This window comes from Cajanus cajan, chromosome 7, assembly GCF_000230855.2.
Source record: "Cajanus cajan strain Asha chromosome 7, NIPB_CcT2T_4, whole genome shotgun sequence".
In the NCBI taxonomy this organism is placed as follows: Eukaryota; Viridiplantae; Streptophyta; class Magnoliopsida; order Fabales; family Fabaceae; genus Cajanus; species Cajanus cajan.
In genome coordinates, this window is record NC_138523.1 from 2,523,524 (window position 1) to 2,548,489 (window position 24,966).

General features: G+C 29.0%; 1 protein-coding gene and 1 pseudogene across 3 annotated transcripts; one reads left to right on the forward strand and one right to left on the reverse strand.

The window, feature by feature from the left end:
• Positions 1-5,738: 5,738 nt before the first annotated feature.
• Positions 5,739-11,528, reverse strand: LOC145949601 (F-box protein At5g46170 pseudogene; annotated as a pseudogene). The gene is made up of 5 exons (XR_014427973.1): positions 11,520-11,528; positions 7,625-8,428; positions 7,168-7,529; positions 6,455-6,509; positions 5,739-6,135 (listed from the first exon to the last, which is right to left on the reverse strand). The product of XR_014427973.1 is annotated as an F-box protein At5g46170 pseudogene (transcript).
• A 2,318-nt stretch (positions 11,529-13,846) lies between these two features.
• LOC109808179 (plasmodesmata-located protein 2) lies at positions 13,847-16,264 on the forward strand. Of its 2 annotated transcripts, XM_020371065.3 has the most exons (3): positions 13,847-14,916; positions 15,575-15,682; positions 15,857-16,264. In XM_020371065.3, the coding sequence occupies exons 1-3, from the start codon at positions 14,142-14,144 to the stop codon at positions 15,862-15,864; spliced, it is 891 nt and encodes a 296-aa protein (XP_020226654.1). In that variant the 5' UTR covers positions 13,847-14,141; the 3' UTR covers positions 15,865-16,264. The 2 variants fall into 2 exon arrangements, with proteins under 2 accessions (XP_020226654.1, XP_020226653.1); XM_020371064.2 differs by having other exon boundaries at positions 13,849-14,916; positions 15,575-16,264.
• The last annotated feature ends 8,702 nt before the right edge of the window (positions 16,265-24,966 follow it).

Here is a 24,966-nt window from a genome sequence, read left to right on the forward strand (position 1 = left end):
CCATGCATTCATACTTTTTATAAGATAGTGTGATTTTATGCAGGTGGGATATCATAAGTCATCTACCTGTTCCCTAGTAGTGTTGTGGTGAAAAAACCTCTATTAGGAATGGGAGGCTACCATGGCCAACTATAATATTTCAACAAGATCCTAATAGACATCCCCTAGTGAGGTGGCTCAGGGGAGATCATTATTGCAGAGTGGGATGGGATGGTCCCGTTCCATTACTCCTAGACTATTTTGTACACTTGATGATGATGAGGAGATCAGTAACACATGCATATAGAGTTAAAAGCATACATCTCATGAGTTTTAATTGATGAATATGTTATGTTTGTTATCAATGAAGTGATGGTGATAGATGAAATGTGATATATATATATAAACTATTTTTGATATATTAAACTATTTTTGATATTATAAGGGAGAATTGATAAATGTGTATGAGACGTAGTTGTTGTTGGATGCGTTTGATGTGTGTGTGTCTATCCTTATGCTTTGTATATGTTGTGATAAATGAGATGTGTTATCACCCTTTGTGTTGATATTGTTTATGTTTGGGCTAAATGTCATTTACAGGAATAGAGCAAATACAAAATGATGGGTTTGAGGAAGAAGAACCATAAAGATGAGTCTTTTTTTTATAGTGTGACATTGGTGTTGAGTTTTATGACAAACAATTATCTTAAGTTGGATTTCTTTATAAGTTTATTTTCTTGTCAAAACTTATTTAATTTAATAGGTTGTTCTTAATTTTAATTAAATAATATTTAATAAATTTTCTACGGTTTAAATAATGATTATGGATTTAAACTCTTTTACAAGTTTTATGAGAAGAATTATTATTATTATTTTTTATTTTTTTTTTTTGGAAACTTTGTTATATTTTAATTATTAAATCTTTCAAAGTAAGAAAAGTGTCACATCTAACACCAACTCAAAAAAGGAAATCATTTTTAATTATTTGGAGAAGTTTAATGTAGACTAATTTATACATTAAATCATTTACAAAGGAGAAAGATAGGAAAAGAAGCGGGAAAGTGTGTATTAAGATAGATAATGTGACGAAAAGAAAAAGAAAAAATAAATACATAAAATTGTTGTATAAATATCATTAATTACTTTTTAAATTTTTAGGTACGTTCTTGGAGTATCCAGGACTGTGACTAATCTCCTCGCTACATTGGAGGCACCTCAAAGGGTGGGATAGCTAGCCCCAAGATTTAATGCGGCTGCATACACAAGGCAAGATTCGAACCCCTGACCTTGCTTAAGCGTGGATCAACCCCTACCGCTGAACCACACGCTTGGGGTTTTAAATTTTTTATTTTAATTATGTTTTTATCTTTTTAATATTATATAATTGTGTAATTTTGATCTTTAAATTTTTAATTCAACATATTTAGTCCTTCAAATATATTGTAATTGTACAATTTCAATCTTCCAAATTTTAATTAAACAATTTTAGTTTCTCAAGTATCATAATTATATAATTTTTTTATTTATTTAAATTACATATATTATAATATTCATTCATGTATTGAATGATATATATTTATTATTACTAAAATTACTAATATATATAACTTAAATAGGTCAAAAAATTATAATTATGATATTTAAAAAATTAAAAAAATATAATTATAGTATTTGAATTACTTATTAAATAAACAATTAAATAATTAAAATTACATAATTATAATATTTAAGAGACAAAAATTAATCAATTAGAATTTAAATAACTAAAATTACAGGATTATTACACTTGATAATAAATGGCATTTAGGACCAAGTCGTTAAAACAATTCTAAATTACGTACAATTTGTATGAGGAAGTAACAAAACAATTCTAACGTGACTTAGTCTTTTACGTGAAAGATTTAACTAATGTGTAAAATGAAAATTAGGGGAAATGCAAATGCAGAGAGATATCAAAACATGGCCACACACGCCACGAGGTAGTTTGCTTTGCTATGTGTGTCCATCGCGCGTATTCAAAGTTTTGACTTTCAGAGTTTTCCTCATGCTTTCTACATACTAGGGACAAACTTGGTTATATGAGATCAATTATTATGAGTAATCACTCATAAATTGTCAATGTAAATTTTTACAGTTGTTTATTTAATAAAATAATAATAAAATAAAATAATTTAAATTTTTTGATTAATTACTAGTATAAAAAATTTTATATTAGCAATATATGAATGATTCACTTAATTATTATTCTTAATACGTGCTAGATATTTGGTGTTTCTATGTTATATATATATATATATAGATATATTCTATTTTATCATCTATTAATATATTGTTAAAAAAAATTTATTGTATAATTGAACAGATAAAAAGGTTAGAGAAAAATAGAGACGAAGGTTATTATTAAAAAGAATTTTTTTATTAATAATTAATAAAAAAAGAAACACTTGATACTTTGATATCTTTATTTTTGAAATTTTTTTTAAAGATGATTGAATAAATCTAAGGATTTAAAAGGAATTTTGAAAAAAGATAATTGTTAAACTTAAGAATAATAGTATTCAATACAAAAATAGAAATAAAAAAGGTGATTATCCCCATTATAATATATATAAAATATAAATTATTATTAATTGTTAATTAAACTCATGTTATTAACTGATCACTTGTAATTAGATTATTATTAATCAATTTAAACATGTGTAATCTTACAAATTTTAAAATGTTATAGTCTCCCTCCCTTTACAAATTGAATTCGTAAGATTTATTAATTTTGTTAACCAAAGGTTTCTTAAGCAGCACCGCTGCCATATATGATATCATGATAGGAAAATGCTGAACTTTCTGAATAGAATTGCTGTAAAATTAATCGAAACTCACATAGAGAATATTATATTTTAAATCTTTTGACAGATGTCACTTAATAATAATTTATTAGGAGGATGATTCGGCGACTTTTTGGGATGATATAGCGTCATTCATCATAATATTGAAATCTGGCGCAAACGCTGCGGGTTCGAAGTTCGTAAAATTAACATGAAAAATAGCAGAAATTTCTACGTACATTACCATGATCTTGGTAAGTTCCATGCAAAGAATGGTGAGGGAAGGTAACCCTATAAATATAAACCCTCATTGCTATGTTTCACTCATCAACATTTCTCCAATCCCAAACACAATTAACCAACACTGATTAATTAGTACCAATCTGCTCGCAATAAGATGAGTTCCCAAAAGATAAGCATTCAGAAAGTTCTTACCCCAACAACAAGGCCACCCCCTAAGGATGCTAACTCCAAACCCCCACCCACTGGGACTAAGTTGCCCACCATTCAACAGGTTTTCGCCAGAAGGAAATGATGATCATATGTGTCACATGTTTGTTATCTTCTTAAAGGTAATTGTTTGTAGTAATATGAACTAAAAAAAGTTTTTTTTTTTTATTTTTTTTAATTTTTATTTTTGTGTGTGTGTGAATAAAAAGAGGTTGTTTACATCCTTTGAGTTTATTTACTTTGAGAAGAATTAAAGGAAGTGAGACAAATTATGATAGTTTCTTTTTGATTGTCTTCTCTATTTGTTATTTTAATTAAAAAACGAAACAACTAAAAGATATGTTTATATCATTTTTAATTTTACACTCTACTTTGTACTTGTACTACTTTTAACAACTTTTTGACCAATCCTGTTTAATATATATTCTGTAAACTAAAAATAATTTTTTAAAATACAAATCACATACTTATAAAGTGGAGAAATTATTATATAGATCCGGATCATTATTACTTTTTATCGATATATATATATATATATATATATATATCGATTGATCATTACATGACATATATTTAATATATTAAATTAAAAAATATATAAATAAAGCTAAATTATATTTTACGAAAAAATTAGTTGGAATTATCGATAGTTAATTAATTCATGTGATATACTTATACATACATTCTTTAATTAAGATTAGGAATTTGATTCCTACTTGAATGTGAGAGTCATGAATGGAAGTACCATTTATTTTTATAAAAGTTGATCTAATTGGAACTATATATATATATATATATATATATATATATATATATATATAATTATAATTTTTTTTCATAAAATGAGTGTAATATCATGATGCAAAAAAATGTGTTTATATATAATCTAATAATTTAGTTTGTAATTAATATTTTTGGTGTAAAAAATTAAGACAAGTTATTAGGTATATCTATTTATTTTTAAAGTTTACAAACTTACTGTATAGAATAATTTGTAATTAAAAGACAATAAAAAGTAAACTTCTATATATGATCATTATTGGATATAAATTTTATTTAAAAAATAAAATAAAACTTTAGGTAAAATAGTCGTAAATAAAATAAAGACTAAAAGTAATTAGAAAAATATATCCTTTATACAATGGTACAGACAATGGTTACCTCTATGAATCAAATCCATATTAATGAAAACTAGTTGGTTGACTAAATATACTTACTTTGAATTTCGTATCTTGCAGGTTGAATTAATTAGTACGTATTAATAAGTCGGACCAATACTGGAATTAGAAGGTTTAATGGAGATGAAATATATTCATATGGAAAAAGCTAGTGCACTTGTTTATTGTATTCGTTAATTTATTCGTTTGACTTTACATTTGTTATGCCTTTGGTTTTCCATTATATACACTGCTGTTAAATATGTACTTCGTGTATTATTATTTTTAAGGTTTCAGCTGTATTTTTCTTTCGTGGTTTTTGATATGGACTTTTAGTTCTGTTTAGTTATTAAAAAATATATTTTATGTTTCAGTGTATTTTATTTAAAAATAAAATAAAAATGATTGAAGTTAAATAATAAGGAGGTGATTAATAGTGAAAGAATATTTCAATAATTTCAAGTAATTAACTTATATGAGTAAAGAGAATAAAAGTAATCAAAAGTTATAAACAAATAATTTTAAAAAAAATTAACAATAGTTTGAAATTTTTATTTTTTAACTAAAGTTTTGAATAATTCCTTACTTATATATAAAATCGTGGTGGGTGTCATTAACTTTCTCATTCTAAAAGTTGAAAATTATCTAATTGTGATTTCAATTACATTTGAATGTTATAATTAGAAATGAGGAGGAATAAAATAAAGGCAGATCAAATAGAGTGGAAAAAAGTTGATACATTGAATAAAAATTTGTATAACGTATTCAATAATTTTACTTATGGACACATTTAGTCTTATTTTTGTTTCCAAAATTAAAATTATATGGTAGAAGTTATAAATTGTAAAATAAAAATCTTACCTATTCGAATAGCTAGTGGAAAAAATGCTTTTAAAATCGGTTATTTTGGACTTTTAAAATCGGTTATGGAACCGATCTTAAAAGAGCCGATTTTGAAAAGGTAGACTTTTAAGATCGGTTATCAACCGATTTTAAAAATAGACTTTTAAGATCGGTTGATTTATAACCGATCTTAAAAGTCTTGACTTTTAAGATCGGTTATGATTTTAACCGATCTTAAAAGTCAAGACTTTTAAAATCGGTTATTACATAACCGATTTTAAAAGTCTATTGAAATAAAAAAAAATTTAATATGAATCTTATAATAGTTAAATGAGTAACATAGTTGGAAAAAATTGTTGCAGTTATAATATCTTATAAACAGCGTTCAGCCACTTGATATGGAAAGCATTGTCACCATCATCATCCTGATACAAAGTTACATTAGAACCTTAATGAAAAGGACATAATGGTGAAGCTTCCTTCCAAAAGATAGGGAACATATAAACTGCCAATTATTTCTACGAAGTAAACAAAATTCAAAACTAAAATTTGTTCTCTTATGAGTCAAACATAACCTGCTCACACTTATAATGGTTCATATATAAAATCCAGTGCAAAAGGTTCAAATATATAACCTGCTCACACTAATAAAGTGAATAGTTTGTTACAAAAAATTAAAGACTAAATTAGGATTATACATAGTTAATAAATGAAAATTGATGGAAGCAAGAGGCAGCAATCTCCACAAGGTGGAAATTCTTGGATAGGATATGATAATTGCTTTAACCCACTTTTGTTCTGCCTTTTTATTCTTTTGGGACCTTGTGCGGGGGGCACACAATTCAGCTCCAGCTGCAGCAATATCTGCACCAGTTCTCTCCCCTCTATATATTTGGCATGAACAAACAAAATCAGATAATTCATCTATTTCTCAAAAGAGAATAAATACCATAAATGATATTAAAATAACCATGTATTAACTCTCAAATTTGAAATATGAATGCAAATTTATTCTAGTATGCATAGGAACTGAATCAAATTTAAAAGATCCAATGAAGAATATAAAAGCACATTTCAAATATACATTAAAATTTAAAATAATTAACTGAATAAAATAGGAACTAAATATGCATAGGAACTGAATAAAATAAAAACAAAAATAATCATTTTTCCTTAAGATCATAAAAGAAACCATTAACAAACCATCAACAGCAGGCGGTATGGGGTGATCTGGCTCTTCTTTTGCAGAAACCATTACCTTTCAAAATCATCAAAGAAAAAGAATTCAAAAATACTAAATAAGAGATGATGAAAATTGGTACTAGCAAACAATAACCATCTCGTTTTAATTTCATTTTCAATCCCATGGACTCTGTGAATCTCTGTTTCAGTGGATTAGCAACCAACTCCAATTCTAGGCAGCCACACCCAACTCTGTTTTAAATCCTAGATAGCAGCACATCGCAGCCAGCCCCAAAAAAGTTATAGCAGTATAGCTGCTATTTTGAAATTTTTTACATAGTCTATATAATGTATATACTATTTATATAAAATCTCAAACTACTCAAAATTAATGATATTCGCAATTAACAATAAAAAGTCATAGGTGTCTTAAATAAAACATACAAGTAAATACTAAATACCAATAAAAGTCAAATACAAGTTTTCATAAATCATTATCTTCTAAATTCAAGATTTCTTTCATTTTTACTATTGTTACAGTTGAATCATCAGGTATTACGTAATTCCCAGAATATATAGCTCTATTAGTTCTAAGTAACCACGATGGAAGTTAAAATAGACCGAATTGTATTCAAAGAACCAAGGAGATCAAATAAATAAGCATGACAAACAGACAATGATATATATCCAATGTCATCCTTACTGCATAAAATAACAGGGAAATTGAAACTCACTGCTCTTTCTGAGATTCCAGGTGGGCCATCAAGAATTTTAATCCGCGCCTTACTCTCTTCTGTAATTTTTTTTATAAACTTGCCCTTTCGACCAATGATACTGCCAACCTTTTGCACTGGAACCAGCATCTTGAAAACATTCTCTCCAGGCCAACCCGGCCACTTTTTTGTTTCATTGCCTTTAGAATCAATCATGATTTGTCTCAAATTAAAAAAAAGCAGCAGATGCATTCATTTTTTGCGCTCAAGCATGATTTGTTGCAAGTCTCTTTAGTATCTACTCCAATGTGGGGCACAGATTCCATTGACCGAGCTGTATGCCCCAAAGAAAACTTGAGTTTCCTGATTTGTTCCTATGATTCCTGAAATAATGATTTGAAGGAAATATGTAAGATTAGTGGAAGCTAAAGAGGAAAATAGAGTGGTAAGAAGTAGAATGGATGAAAAGGAGAAATACCTTGAGATTAGAAGGAGTTCATCTCAAGGCAATAAGTCCTTCTCTTGACATGCATTGTAGCAGCCGTCCTGTAAGGCTCCTGAAAGGCGGAGGAAACCCAAGACAAATCAGAAGCCTCCTTGGGAGAGTGGTCAGTGGGGCGAATGGAAACAAGAGTGGCACCCTTCAAGACGAGGCCATCACTCAACTCAAGCTGGGGGGCGTACCAGAGCCTCATGTTAAGAGCCGGAACCAGAGTCCTCTTGGAAGCAAAAGAAGCGGAAAGAGGCTTCACTCTCAGCTCCTGCAGCTGCTCCCTGTTCATGTACAACACGCCCTGTCCATCAGCGTCGGTCAACACCAAATTCTCCAGAGTGCCGTGCTCCGAGATAATGGGCTGGAGGCGGCGATCAGGGAGCTAATGGTCCAAACCACGCGCAGTTTAAGGCCTTCGTTTGTGTAGAAGGAGTCAGGTATGCTTTCGTTGTCGTCGTGAGCCTCTAGGGTTGTGGAGGGCTCTTGCGATTTAGGGTGGAAGACGAAGGACGCGCCCAGGATCACGCAATTTCTGAAGTCCGCGCGCCATTTCAGGAGGACGCCGTCCTCGATGCCGAGCTCGCCGCTCGGAAGCTCGATGCGGAGGAGCCGAATCTCGTTGAAGTTCTTCAGGACCTGGGTCGGGGAGTGGTGGGTCACGGCGCCCTCCGCCTCCGCCTCCGACTCCTCCAAGGCCACACCCACGGCCAGGGAGAAGGAGAAGGGGCTGCAACGCGGGTAGCATATGGGAGATTCTTCAATATTCGCGAACGGAGAGCTGTCTCTTTGCTAACCTGAACGAAGAACAACCCTTGTGAACACGAACGCACAACAACAGAAATGTGAATGGAGAACAACAGCAGTAGAAACCCTAAGCACGAATGAAGGAAAGGGCAGCGACAAGCCTGAACCCTAAGCACGAACAAACGAACGAAGCAGAGAGTGGAGGCCGAAATTGTAGAAACGGAAAAGGATATTTAAGATCGGTTACCTATGAACCGATTTTGTATGTTACATTCGAAATCGGTTCCTATATAACCGATCTTAAAAGTAGTAAAAAAAACATGATTTAAAATCAGTTAAATTGTGACCGATTTTAAAAATAATTTTTAAAATCGGTTATATTTGAACCGATCTTAAAAGTTGTGCCAGACATACCTTTTAAGATCGGTCATATAATAACCGATTTTAAAAGTACTTTTAAAATCGGTTAAAGTTTAACCAATTTTAAAAATGTTCATATTATTTACAAAATTGTCACCGCATCACTTTTAAGATCGGTTATCTTGTAACCGATCTTAAAATTCCGATTTTAAATCCCATTTTTGCACTAGTCCTCTATCTTATATATATATATAGAGAGAGAGAGGAGTGATTTGTTTATTATATGAGTAAGTTTATCTAAATTTACTTTATTTAATAACTCATATTTTATATCAAATTTTAACAATCCAACCATTGAATTAAAAAATTTTAATATATAAAAAAAGTCAGCAAATTTTCAAAAAATTTGAAAATCATTTGATATTTCGTTTAATTAATTCAAATTGACGGATAATCATTTTTATGATTATCCGTCAATTTAAATTAATGAAATAGAGTATTAAATAGTTTTCAAAAATTTTAAAAATTTGTATATTTGATATATGTGTTAAAAAACTTTAATTTAATAGTTAAATTATTAAAATTTAATATAAAATATGAGTTATTGAGTGAAATAAATTTGTGTTAAAAAACTTACTTTGTGTAAATCCTAAACCCTAAACTTACTCATGGAGTAAGTGAATCTCTATTTTTTTTTTTGTGTGTGATTTGTTAACTTACATCCACTTATTTTTTAGAAGAAGTAAGTTAGAAAGCTATACCCACTTGTTAATAAATCTACAAATATTTGTTAACTTACACCCACTTGATTTTTAGAGGAGTGTATTAGCAAGCTACGTCTCGATACTTTTTTAAATGTTGTAGTTATAACTTGCTAACTTTATTCTTCTAGAAAACAATTGAGTGTAAGTTAGCAAACCCACATATGTGTATGTGCGGTTTATATTGGAAAAATGAGTAGAAAATAAAATAAAATATGGAACTTGCAAGATACAATGTCACAACACATTTTTGGAACTCACATCGGACTAGGGTTATTTTTATATGTCTTGAGTGGTTATGATGCTTTGATTGGTGTTGTCCCTCATTCCATGGCTTTCTTATGGGTGTGACATGATCATAGCATCCATAACTAATGCAACCAATAAATGTGTTACTTTCATGGTGACTATGTTCAATTAGACCATTTATTCTCTTTACTAATTTGTTTTACTTTCTTAGGATTAATTTTGTTGTCACGAATTAAAACTATTCATTTCTTCTTTATAGATTTGTGTTGCTTCTCATTTCATCCCTAAACCTCTCATTATGTCAAATATAGGAAAAATTCATTCAATATAAATAAATCAATATGCAATAATTAAAATAATAAAAATCAAATAGGGATAAAATGAAATTATTTAATTCATAGGATTATGCTCAATCCTAGAAATACATAAGATTGTTCTCATATAGTCATTAAAACAAAACAAAAATTAGAGAAGGCAAAAAACCAAACCCAAAGAGGAAAGGAAAAAGGAGAAATTTACAAATCTCTTTGCCTCTAGGTCCTAATTGAAATGATTCAAATTGCTAGAGTAGCCTATCCTTTAGGTCTAAAACTATTTAAACACTAAGTTATAAAAGAGTAGGCCCAAATTACAAAAGGAAACGCAAGAAAACCCAGGAGGTTTACCTATGATCCTATATTGAGATCAAAACAAACCATAAGGTAATACTCACAACAACACATTACAACACAATAGAAGCATAATAGGAGCATTCTTATAGAGTGTCCCAAAAGAGAATCGATCGACTCTGCTACCATAAAAGTGTAATGACCCAATAGGTCACTACACTTGGTACATTACATATATTACACAAATGAAAAATATAATTAATCTACTAACCTAGGATTATCATTCTACAATACCTAGACATCCATGCAACAAATATATGTATAGAGTGTAGAAAACATAAAATAGTCCTTACCAATTTTGACTCGAAAACATAAATCCCCTTAAGGGATTATAAAAAAACCATGTACATAACATTCAAATATACATCTAGTATAACAGTACTAAAAACTTAAATCCCATAACATTGTTCAAGCTTCTCTATATATATGTTGTAATAAAATAACTCATCAAAACACAAAGACGATCTTTAACATGGCCATCTACTAAACATGCCCTCCAACCTAATCATGTCTTCCTTGCATAATAAGTATGATCACAGTCTAACAACATGAAAAATATGGGTAAACTTGTGAAAGAAACAACATTTTATAAGATAAAAAATTTACAACTTCAAGTAACATATGCAATTTATACAACAAGTTAGCATTACAACTTAAAAGCATGACAACAACTGAAAATAATTGAACAATTGAATAACTTAAACAATTGAGCAACTGAACAACTTAAACAACTAAACAATTGATAACAACTTACATAATTAATCAATTGAATAATTGATGTGTCATCATGCATAACAACTTATGGAGATCTCCTACAACTAGATGAACAGTCTAAGTGGTTTAATCTTATCGAACCACAAAAGTTGGTGTAAAAACTAGAAACAATGACTGGCATGGTGACCAAAATTGATTTATCAAGTTTTGTCACTTACACCAAGAAAGTTCAGTACTATTGTCAGGAATAGAACAACTTGGGTGTGAGCCTACCACGACCTAAACATGCATAACTAAGTCTATATGAAATTAGCCTATTGACTATCCTCCAAATATTGTCCACCTTTTCAATACTTGGTTAGGGATTTTTTCTCCCGACCTTACCTTACTCATTGATTACTTATGACAAATATGGTTCAATCCCCACCATATTATTTCCATTAAAAAACCTAGAGGAAATAACTTAAAACAACTTCTCAATTAAGAGACAACTTACTCTTAAGGGTTATCAACTTTTGGGCTCTCAGAGCACCATAACGGATATCCATACAATGAGATATTTAAATTTTTTAAAACAACTTTTCTATGCTCTAGTTTTATGCAACTTTCAATTTAAAACATGAATTACATGTCCATCACAACTTTCAACATACAACTTACTTCATACAACAAGCTACTTTCAACTTAATCAAATCATCATCATCATATATCATCATACATGAATTTGGTTTAATTATCATCAACTCATAGCAACAAAATAGGAAAAATAACATAATATGAGTTTCACAAAAATTATCATCAACTAAGCTTTCTAGAGGTTGTTGTTGGGTGAGCTACTCTTGCTCAGCGTCAAAAAACCCTCTATGAGTTTCCTTTTTGAGTGGATTTGCTCCTCTAGAGCTCATTGTTGAGCAATTGAAAGCATGTTGAGCGAACACATCATTTTGTGGGTTATCTTGTTGAGTGAGCATAACTCATTGAGTGACCAAAACCCCCTATGCGTCCTCTCGCTAGGCGAGTTATGTCTTGTTGAGCAAGTTATAAAAGAGACTACCACAAAGTCATCTTCTTGCTGAGCAAAAACATGCCACTAAGTGAATGCAACTTTGTGGAAAGTTCCTCAACCCTAAATGAATGTTGACCGAGCATTATTCATCCTCGTTAGGCATAAACATGATTCCTCTTCATTAAAATTCACCTTCTTTCATTAAATTCAACCACCACAAGCATGATATATCACGTGTAAACCATCAAAAAACATGTATATCATGAATTTAACATCAATTTCACCATGCAACTTTAAAACTCATAAATCTCAACTTCGTTTGGGTTACAAGTTCCTTACCCTTGAAAACCCCAACTTTTCAACTTAAAAAAAAACCTCAATCTTTAACAATTGAGTCACTAATAGGCTAAAAAACTCTAATCACAACTTAAAACATCTTAAAGATTCAAACAACAAACTTTTCTTACCTCAATTGCTTCACAAAACATGGAGAAGAAGATAAATGGAGAAGATCTCGAAACCTATAGTACAATGACTTATCATCAAGATTTAGAGCTCCTAAGCTTGAATCTTCAATTCAACTACTCAATCTCCACCTCATGGAAGGTTCTAGGCACCTTAGATGAAGTCAAAAGAAGAATTGACCTTCTTTAGTTTTAGAGTTTATCTCTCTAAAACTTCTTTCTAGAATTTAGATAAATGATGTGAAATTCAAGTTCTCTAAAAACCTTATATATTTCAAAAATTAGTCAACCTTGACCTCGACTTAAAATAGCTCAAAAGAACTTAACTCTCAATGATTCATTGTCCCTTATAGTTCTAAAACTACAACATAACATCATAAAACTACAACATAACATCATAAAACAACATATATCATATAATCATATAATAAGTTATTGAAGCATGCAATGTTATACAATCCATTGTTGACTTCCCCAAAACAAGTCAACCTGCCCTACTTTGCTTTCGAAAGTAGGTTGAAAGTTCCAACCCACTCTGTTTTATGAGGGATTAGTAGGTCAACTTGCTTAAAAATCAAAATAATTATTTTAATGTTATTTATATGAAATAATTATTGAAAAAATAGATATATTAACTTAACTTTTGAATAATACTTTATTTAGCTATAATAAATTACATAAAAATTAAAATGATTACTATAATGTCAAATATAAGTTCAAAAGGATTAAAACTTATTAGGGGTGTTTTTTTTTTCATGGAATGATATTATATTCCTGATAATCAAATTCTTAAGAATAATATAACCAAGAATGTTATTCTTGGTAATATTTTTTTAAAAAAAGTTTGGTTCTTTTAATATTCCTAGGAATATTTTTTAAAATTTAAAATAATTTAAATAAAAAATATAAGTTACAAGTGTTATAGGAAATAACTTTTCATATTTCCATGAGAATATCACTTACCCACTCTTCTACTATGATAATATAATTTTCTTGAAAATAAAAGATACTTATTTGGTAAAAATAAGAAAAATTACAAAAATAATCACAATAAAAATTAAATTTAAGTCTTCATATTTTTAACTATCTCAATCCCTCGCCACCCAACTAAAATAAATAAAAACCATGGCTTAAGCCTAATAACAATAATAATAATAATAATAATAAAATAAAACTAGTACGCCATTTTCAAAACTATACCACACTTCTTTAACATTTTATCTCCCTTTTTCCTTTTTTTAACTTTACACATTGTACTGATTGTAGAGAGAGAAAGCAGGTAGATACAACTCATCCATCTGCACATCTCCTGAGGTTTTAGGATATCCAAGGGAAAGTGAATCCCAACTCTCTCTCTCTCTCGAGAACCACAAAAGCTAAATCCTTTGAGTTCTTGATGAAGCAAAAAGCAGCAGAAAAAGACTAAAGAATCTGCAACAATTCTTGATCTCTCATATTAGCCCTTGAACATTGAAGGGTTTTGCTCAAATTACCATGATTTGATTCCTCAACATCACGCACACACACACAGCTAAAATGGGTTTTATTGGGAAACCCATGTTGCTTCCTATTTTGCTGGTTTTGTTCACAAGCCTTGAGGCACCCCATGTTTCAGAATCTGCTTCTGACTACTCCACTTTGGTCTACAAGGGCTGCTCAAAGGAGACTTTCACAGATCCAAATGGGGTGTACTCCCAATCACTTTCTGCACTCTTTGGCTCACTGGTTTCACAATCCACTAAAACCAAGTTCTACAAGGCCACTTCTGGCTCTGGCCAAAGCAGCATCACTGGCCTCTTCCAATGCAGAGGGGATCTCACCAATTCTGACTGCTACAACTGTGTCAGCAGGCTCCCAGTTCTGAGTGACAAACTCTGTGGCAAAACCACTGCTGCCAGAGTCCAACTTCTAGGCTGCTACATCCTCTATGAGGTTGCAGGGTTCTCCCAAATCTCAGGAATGCAGATGCTGTACAAGACCTGTGGGGCAACAAATGCTGCTGGGAGGGGGTTTGAGGAGAGGAGGGACACTGCATTCTCTGTGATGGAAAATGGGGTGGTCACTGGCCATGGCTTTTACACAACCAGCTACCAGGCTGTGTATGTGATGGGGCAGTGTGAGGGTGATGTTGGTGACTCAGACTGTGGAGAGTGTGTCAAAAATGCTGTGCAGAGAGCCCAGGTTGAATGTGGCAGCTCTATTTCAGGACAAGTCTTTTTGCATAAGTGCTTCATTAGTTATAGCTATTACCCAAATGGGGTTCCTTCTAGATCATCCTCAACAGCAGCTTCATACTCTTCATCTTCTTCAGGTAATACCAAATGACTAATGGTTTCTAATACATAACCTACCTAACTACACATTGAACCAAACATGTTTGGATGTAACAAAAATTGGGAAATGAATTCCTTCCATTACACATTCATGCATTTAAGTGTATGTTAGCTTTGTCGATCACTAATCTTTGTCTGAGAAACTTGATTAACCACCTTTAGGGGTGTCTTTCCTCTCAATTATGCTTTTTCTGTCCATAAGGTTCGAACTCAAACTCAAGACAATTAAGTTTCAGTAACTAACAACTTGTTGGATGGATCAGATGAGTAACATTTCTGATACATATTTTTTAAGTTAGAGTTGTTGAGATAAAATATCAGTCATCTGATCTTTCATCAAACGGTTCCGATTAGATGAATGTGTGAATTCTGAAATTCCATGGCTGCAGGGAATTCCGATCCTAAAAATTTGGGAGGTAAAAGAGAAGTGTCAATTTTTAACATCATGATTGTTAGGTTTTGAATAACCTGTCATTGTCTTTGTCCTTTTAAATAATCTTTGGTCCATTTTGTAATACTTTATTAGCTCCCCTCTCTAATTGTTTTATTGTTCAAAGAAAATTGTTTGCTAGTGTGCTAAGTATGCTCATATTTTAATCTTCTATCGTGATATGAGGCCTATTGGTGCAATGACAGGGCAAAATCCAGGGAAAACGGCTGCTATAATATTAGGAGGGGCAGCTGGGGTGGCTTTTCTGGTTATATTGTTGCTATTTGCAAGGAGTTTGAAGAAGAAACATGATGGTATGATATACGTGCGGCAATAACAATAAGAAGTGATGTTCTGATGGATCATTTATTTATTACTCTTACTCAGTTTGTTAATTATATATACACACACAGTACATTAAATGCTCTTACAATTTTCTGTGATTTATTATCTCATTTGCTCATTTTGCATTATTGTATCTTGCACAGATTATTGACAGAAGAAAATGATTTCTGAGAAGGCAAAATTATTATTTGTGATGCATTGTTTTTACATGTTTAGTTGATGGATGAAGGGTGGAAATTTTATGGTAAATAGAGTTTGCATGATACAGAAAAAATACAGGATGGTTCACTGTTGTAGCTAGGTAAGATTTTGTTATTGGGAAGAGCAATGTGATTAGAACATGAAAGTGAGGATCTTTTACAAGGGTGTTAATTGTAAATTACCCAACAAGAATGAATGTTTTTCTTCCTTGGTGGATGAAAATTTTGGGTCTTACCCTTTAGCCATGTGGGTAATTTCTCTTTTTCCTCTTTTGTATACTGTTGAGGCTCCTTTATTTTAGTTCTTCATTGACTTTATCCCTTTTAAAAAGTTGCAAGTTGCAGCACTCCCATGCTCCAAGAGTCCTGTCTCTATCTCCCCTCAAATACTTAGATACTAAGGTTTTTTATTTTAAAATTAATGTTATATGAATATAAAATTATAAACATTATATATATAAATATTCATTATTTCACATAAATCATTTTCGTGTTTTGTTTCATCAATATTATATTTGCAAAATTTCACATATCATCCAATAACTGAAGTGTTTGGTGTCTCTTTCTTTGAGAGAAATATTCAATTTAGTCACTGAAAAACAAAAAGTCACTTGACCTAATTTCTTTCCTGAACAAAAAAAAGAAAAAGAAAAAGAAACCAGATAGTTCCTTAAGATTATAAGCGTTATCCCTTCAATCATTTTATTTTTATTTTAATATTTAATTAGTTCTTAAAAAAGTGAATATATTCTTATTTATTTTCTAAAATAGTTAAGTTAAATTGATTCTTGAAAAATGAAAATATTATCATAAATGGATGAATAACTAAAATATTTCACAATGATAATATTGAGGGCCTATTATTAACTGCTTCTTCAAGACCGAATTGTTTTTCATGTTCAAAAGGAAGAAAAACCAAGAGTGTTATGACATGAATTGGACAGAAAACAATCTCATGTGGTTGACATGTGATAATAATGTAGACAGGTTTATAATAAGCATAGACAAGAACATTATAAATAAATAATGTATTTATAACAGTGTGGACAGAATTTTAAGAAAATAATCCTCTTTTTTTCTTGTAAAACTTTAAAAGAAATATTTATTTGTCTAAACTTAATCATTTCAATACATGAACTCTGAGTTCAATTCAGATTCTCCTGTCTGTTATTAAAAAAAAAAAGATTGTATTTGACTCATGTTCAGTAGGTTTTATGGGATTTGGTCCAACTTTTGATCAAACTAGTTTGCAGTGATTGAAAAGAATGAAGGGGCATTTTAGTTACTCTAGTTTTGAACGAAAAGGTTCTTTATCTATGTCTAAGGGCCAAACAAGCTGCATGGGACCAGATTTCTCCATTACTTTGAGGCTTAGTTGTTGTCCTATTTGATAAATAACATTTTACTTTATAAACACAGTTGACGTTAACATGAACTCACTAAAAAGTTATGTTATTAGCTTGTTTAGTAAAACCCAAATACAGTTTGATCAACTTATTCATAATATACAAAATTATTCAGTAATGGTGATGTTAATTATAGTCATTAAAATAAATAAATAAAACTAACTTTTAGTAATTTTAAGGAGTCAAATAATATTTTTAGTTTTAGAAATTAAATTAATCAATATATAATTTTGAGAGCTAGTTTAATATTAAAGAAACAAAACAGAAAACTCACTGTTTCTTTGAGAGATAGCAACGCTTGCAATTTCCTCTTTATTTAATAATTAATCAACATTTATTTTTTGTTTAACTATAAATTTGGACTATATATATTTTTCCTCAAAATTTTAACTTATATTTCTAGTCCCAATATATATATATATATATATATATATATAATTTATTTTAATCCCCATATTTAAATTTATCTTTTTATTTCATGTAATATCAAAATATTATTTTAGTCTCTCAAGGTCACTAAATCCTAAATTGACAATGATATATTGAAACAATTATGTATTATTAATTGGTTTAATATGATATTTTCACTAATAATAACATTAGTAGGAGAATTTCGTGCGACGGTTTTAGTAAGTGAATTTTGTTTGGTAAATTTATTAATGACATTTAAGCAGAAAAACTAAAATAATAATTTTGATATTTTGTGAACTAAAAATACATGTTTTAAATTTGAGATACCACAAATATATATAGAGATTAAAATAATATTTTTTAAAATTACAGGAACTAAAAATATAAATTTTAAATTTGAAAAACTAAAAAATATATACACCAAATTTTAATGAGATTTGATTGCAATTTTAATACCTTTAATTTGAAATGTGTATTTTTTGTTCCTAATTAAACTTTTTTTCCCCAGTGTTTTATAGAAAAATAATTAATTTCATGTTTTTTTAAAAATTAATTTTTATATATTAAACACAAATTAGAGTATTTTTATGAGCCTTTCTTTAAAGAGCGAATTTATAAGTATTTTTTTAACTTATCATCTAATTCAGTTATTATATATCATAATTAATCTTGAATAAGATATTAATATTTTTAATGAATTATCAATAAATAAAATAATTTTATTTTACAATATCAATTATTTATCGTAAATCTAAAATATTATTTATATATTTTAAAATATCTATTTATTATTTATATATAATTTATATATTCAAACATAATATTTATTTATATTTAATTTATTATAAATTTTAATTATATAATAATGCATTTGCAATATGTGCTAAAGTACTAGTATTATATAAACTTGGTCCTATCAAAAATTTCTGCTACGGGTAACTTTAATTTTTTTTAATTCAAAATTTTCACTTATTAAGTCAATTAAATAATTCTAACCTCCTTTTAATCAAAATTCACCAATCAAAACATTAAACTTTTCCTCAAATAAAAAAATTCAAAAATTTCCCTTTTGGAATCCTCATTTTACATTCTACAAAATCTAACAAAAAAAATTGGTAAAAATTTCACTAAATCCCTGACTTAACCTTTAAAAGTATTTCATAATTCAAATTCATCATAAAATTCCAAATATTTAAATAAAAATTAATTTTAACATTTTAGGGAAAACAAATATAAATGATATCAATTTTACTTAATTTAAAACTGGAGAAATTTAATTGATTTAAGCAAACTTACAAAGCCAAAGTCACCCACAATTTAAATTAAAACAGCCAAAACGAAATTCAATCTCATAACAATTATTGTGTTCCTTTTAATAAGAAAAATGGTGCATTCAAGGATCCAATAATAAAACATTGAAACAATGATAATAAAATAAAATAGAACCTATGTTTGTTTCACATTTGATTTGGCACAGCTTGCGACAGTTGTAACGCATAAATGATTGTAAAAACGAACATTGAAACTTCAAAAGACAAAATGTCACAAAAGATGATCATCATGACTTAGTGGGGGACTCACATAATTGTATATCCGTAAGCAAAGAGAAACACATCACACTCCTCGTCCCTATCAGCCACGCTCCATTAGGTAAGTGGATAATAAAAAAAATAAGAGAACGATAGAGAAAAATAATATATATAATAAGATGAATTTTTGAGTTCTTTCATTTAAGAAAATTACTATTATAAAGTTATTTGGTTTAAAAAGAAAAAAAATTAAAATAGTATTATCTTTATGTGATATAGCATTGTACAATGCATTATCGTTGTGTATTTAATTTAATCAATTGCAATGAATGTATGATCAATTAAATAGAACCTACAAGAGCAAAAGTGGCTTTCCATAGTGCTTTTTGATCGATTGCGACATTTGTGTAATATAATCAATTAAAATCTCATGATAATAGATTAAAATGAATTGATGCATATGTTTAATTTTGTATGCTTATATTTATTTTATTAGAATAAATGAATGATTATAACATTGAAAATCAGAATTTAATTCTTTATATATCTATTTTCACTTTTCTCTTCATTGATCAGGTTCACTTTTGGTAAGCTTGTTTTTATTTCAAGGAAATAGGATGGCAAAAAAAAATAAAAAATTTAAACACACAAGTATCATCAGATTAAACCTGCCATAGATAACATAGATAATAAGTAAGTACAAAAACTCAACGAATTATTTTTACTTGCTTGGAAATCAGACGGGACAAATATCATAATTGTACATATTTTGTTAAGGATATTTATAATGTGGATTGCTTTTGTCTTTAAAAATCATTTGAATCAAATAAAGATAATTAAGTGTGATTCAGTCTGAATAAAGTATAAATTATTGTCAAACATTATAAATAATTTATAATTTTTTATTTTAACATTTAATTTAATAACTTACAGTTTTATAATTTTTTTTAAATAATATAATATATATGTATAGAGAAAAATATCTTTTAGTAGTTTATAATTTTATAAAATATCCTTAATGTTATGTATCAATTTGGTAACATTAATTATGCATTTTGAAAAGAAATGTATTTATAAATAAATGTGGTTTGTTTTGATTTGGAGTGGTTCCATCTAACACTATGTGATTTTGGCTTGTTTGATAAATTATATGATTAATTGTTCATTTAATAGTAACAATCATTGTTTTAGTTTTAGGGGTCAAGGGACTCTTGAAAGTTAAGTTGTCTTAGAAATAATGTTAGAGTTAATTGAGTCAACTTAAGTAAGAGTATGTAAAAAATTTTCTTAAGAAGTGAACCTCATAAATTTAGTTCTTAAGAAAAGTAGAGAGAAGTTAGAGAGAATGTCTCTAAAGCCAGAAGATTCTTTCTTCATCTAATTTCACTGATTCCTTCTACACCCTTCATATAGCTAATTGGAATTGACTAATTTGGAGATTTAAGCTTCCGAAGCTGAGAATCTTAAGTTGAAATTGTGCGGAGTTTGCTTTCCTCTTCCTCTTCTCTTCTCATTTGGAGTGGCTAGAGGTAACGAAAGTATAGGTATGATGATTTGTTATAGTGTACTATCTGTTTGTTATTGATATGCATCTAGTGTATGTTGTTTGATTGAATTCAAAAGAGATATGCATTTGCTTGAGTTTTTGAATGTCTTTGAAGGTGAATTTGGTGATTCTTGATGATCCTCTATTGCATGTTGATTTTGTGTTGGTTTGGAGTTGTTTATGTGGTATGAATGATGAATATTGGACTACATGTTGGTATTCTTTGAACAATTGCAGGTTTAAGCCAATTTGGTGATTCTGCTATGTGTGAAAATCATCATCACGCCATGCATGCCTTTATGGCATTGAGCGTGGCTTAAGTTAGGTACTCTCCACCATAATCATGTTGTGTGCGAGATTGGTAGCATTAGTTGTGGATTAGTGAGGAATTCTCTGTCTTAGTCACGTTGGATGTGGAATAATAAGCATCAAGTGTGATTTACCAAGGAGCTCTCTAACTTGCTGATACCAAGCCCTTAGTGAGTGGCGCCAAGCTTGATCAAGACAAAAATTCTTTGCCTGGACGACATCAAGTGCCAATGTAGTGGTGTCGGGCATGAATCAAGTAAAGGTTCTCTACCTAAAAAAGGTTTGGTGTGGACTTGACCAAGCTAAGCGTGATTGACATAGATACTCTCTGCCTAATCCACATTAAGTGTGGGTGAGATAAAGGCTCTCTTCCTCAATAGTGTTGGGTGCCTAGTGAATGAGGCATATGAATGGCGTCAGGCATGGATTGTTAGACAAAAAACTTATTGTATATTTGTCTAAGTGTTGAAAATAATTGAAGAGTATTGCATACTTATATGTAATATGATGTTATATGATTATGGTTCATTATGCATCGATCTGGGATGATGTGTAATGATGTTTTGACTTGATAATTGATTGGAGTTGAGTAAGTTGTTAAGGTGTATATTGTTTGAAGTTGTTAAGTTGATTTAGACATGTGGTATTATGATACATATCTCAATTGAGATACATGAAAACTAGAGGAGATAAAGTTATTTTTGAAAAGTTTTCATATCCCATTGTGCGTATATTAGTTGTAGTGTTTTATGAGCCCAAAGTTGAAAATTCTTTAGTGAACAAGTTGACCTAAATGGGTAGTTATTTTAAGTTGCCCCTTTTTTAGGTCTTATATGGGACCGTATGGGAGTTAGGTCGAGCCATACGTGTATAAAGTGACCAATTGAGTAAGATATGAAGTCAATGGTTAAAATTCTTAACCGATTATTGGTAAGGTGCGTAGTATTTGAGGGTAGTCAGTAGACTAATCCCATAAGAGACTTAGTTAATGCATGCTAAGACTGTGATAGACTCACTCCTAAGTTGTTTTACCCTAACAGTAGTACTAGGCTTTTTTAATTTAAGTGACAAAACCTGAAAAATCAATTTGACCTTTGTGTTAATTGTCGTTTCTAATTTTATACTAGACATTGTTTTTGGTCACCATGTTAGGTGTTATTTATGGTTTTATACCAACTATTGTGATTTTGTAGGGTCAAATCACTTAAACTTTTTACCATCATCGTGGGAGATCTTTATTAGTTGTTATGTGTGATGACGCATCCATTGTTCAATTAATCAATTATTATTAGTTGTTTAATAATTACTTTGTTGCTTAATTATTGCTCTATTGTGTTTGAAGTTGGGAAAGTTGTTAAGATGTGTTTGGATGAATAGTGAATTACTTGGGTTGACATGGTGATTGAACTAATTCTTTATGTAACGTTTATGTTGATTTATTCATAAGCTTATTTTTTTTCTCATCTTTGTTGTTGGACCTCATTGATCATACTTGGTATGAGAGTAGGGCAGAATTAACAAGATAGAGCTTGGTTAGCTAATGGAGGGTCATGTTGGTGATGACTTGGTTTTGTGATGCTACTATGATGTAATATAGTTTTGTATAGACATTGGATCAATAATAAGGTTATTTTGTGTATAGTAGTATATAGTTTATGTATATTGTATATGTGTACAGGGTATGTATGTAACCTCATAAGGGAATTTTTGTTTTAGCCTTACTAGCAATAAATGTTTTATGATTTATGCACCCTACACACACATATATTGCATGAGCTATCCACGTGATTGTTGTATGAAAATCTTAGGATAGTTGACATCTTTTATGATTTTTCGTTGTATAATATTGTGTTATATTAAGTGTGATGATCTGTCAGGTCGTTACGTTTCGCATTCTAATCCAAAAATTGAATCAAACTACTTAATTTTAAAAATTTTAAAATTAAATTAAACCATTAATTTATAATTTTTCATCAATTTTTCATTTTTTAAAATTAGTTTACAAGGTTCAATTTTAAACACCTCTAATACTTGCTATATATATGTAATATTACTTGAGCAATAAAAATCCACGCCCTAACATGGAACACCTTGCTTCAAAGTTACAAGTGTCACACGTATGGATGCTGAAGCAAAAGCAAGATAAGTGCTCGAGCTTCCGTTCATATTAATAGGTAGAAGAAGCAAGCCTTTACTATATCGTTATAAAATATCTTGGTGTTGGAAAGGTAAATTGTTATGTAGTGGTTGAATAGAAAGTAGATAGGTTAGCCATTATTTTATACTCCATGATTTGATCAAGGAGGTTACGATGTTCGAGTTAAATTTTTCATCTTAAAAATTATAGGTATTATGTTAATTTCTTCTTTTATAATTATATGTCATGAATGTAAATATATATATATATTTTTTATAAATATTTCTGTCACTAAATTACTCTATAAAATTTTATATATCATTGCTTTTTTTAAGTATAGATTACGGACATGCTTAAGATAATATCACTTAAGTTAAAAGAATCTTAAGTCAGTCGATCTACGCGTTCATTGATTATTTATTACCACTTTATTATTTTAAATATTTTATCACCAAATTATTTACTTAAAAATTTAATCAGTCACTAAATTAATTTCTCCAAAAAAAATAATATATATCAATATACTGAAAATGTAAACCATCAAAAGTTTTTTCTTTCCTTCACTTTAATTTTAATAAAGATAATGACATTTTAGATCTTCGGGAGGTTAGTTCGATCAATAGCAAATTATAGGATTAATTTAATGATAAATTATTGAGATGTTTATAAAACTTTGAAGATCCAATGACTAAAATTTTGAAAGGAAAAATAAAGTGGAGGCTTTTTCTCTAATTTAAACAGAAATATTACTAGGCAAATAAGGATGGAAATTTTATGAGATTTACAAAATAGATTGAAAGAAAATAATAACTATAAAATTAAATTTATTATTAATCTTATTCATTATTGTCACAAATAATTTGTCACTTATCTTTCTTATCCAAAAATTAGGAGTTTGATCCTCTTCTTCTGGGACATAACTAAATTATAGTTCACAAGATTGTCTCCCCTCTTAAATTCTAAAATTTCATTTAACTTTTATCTATTTCCCCCTTATAAAATAAAATACTACTACATTATTATTTTTCAGTTACATTAACTAGAAAATTTGCATTTTTCTATTTTAAAGATTTTATTTATACAAATAATTGTATATATTAGATAGATAAAATATATATTAATTAATATAATTATATTTAATTTCTCATACTAGTTCTAACTATAATTATTTTGTTTTACATTAATTATTTTTCATTATACATTAATTGATATATACATTACGTTGTTTTCTTATATTGATCATAAAAAACTAATTATTTCATTTGCTACATCATTTTAGCAAAATTATCTATTAATTTATTGCTTTTAAATATGTTAAATTTATTGGTACAATTTTAATTGAATTAATTACTTTTGAACATATTTATTTTTGATTTCCCATATTTAAAATTAATTTTTATAGTGTCTATAATTTGAATTTAGTCCATCTAATCAAATATTGTTAGTAAATTTGGAAAATATTATAGTTCACCTATTAATATTTTTATTAGTAAAAATATCACATTAAATTCAACTAATGTTGTATAACTTTTTCAATTTACAATCAATTATCAAAAAAAATAAGTTTTTTTTTAAATTAAAAGAAAAAAAAAATCAATTTTAAATTTATAGGAATAAAAATAAATTTACTTTAAATTTGAGAGATTAAAAATATATTTAAATATATTTTTAATTTTGTATATAAATTATTTTTATATAAAAAATAACGTTAATTA

Coding starts and splice junctions, on each gene's coding strand:
- LOC109808179 (XM_020371064.2), top strand. CDS start 14,142: ATGGGTTTTATTGGGAAACCCATGTTGCTTCCTATTTTGCTGGTTTTG. Junction 14,917..15,574: donor ATACTCTTCATCTTCTTCAG/GTAATACCAAAT, acceptor GTGCAATGACAG/GGCAAAATCCAGGGAAAACG.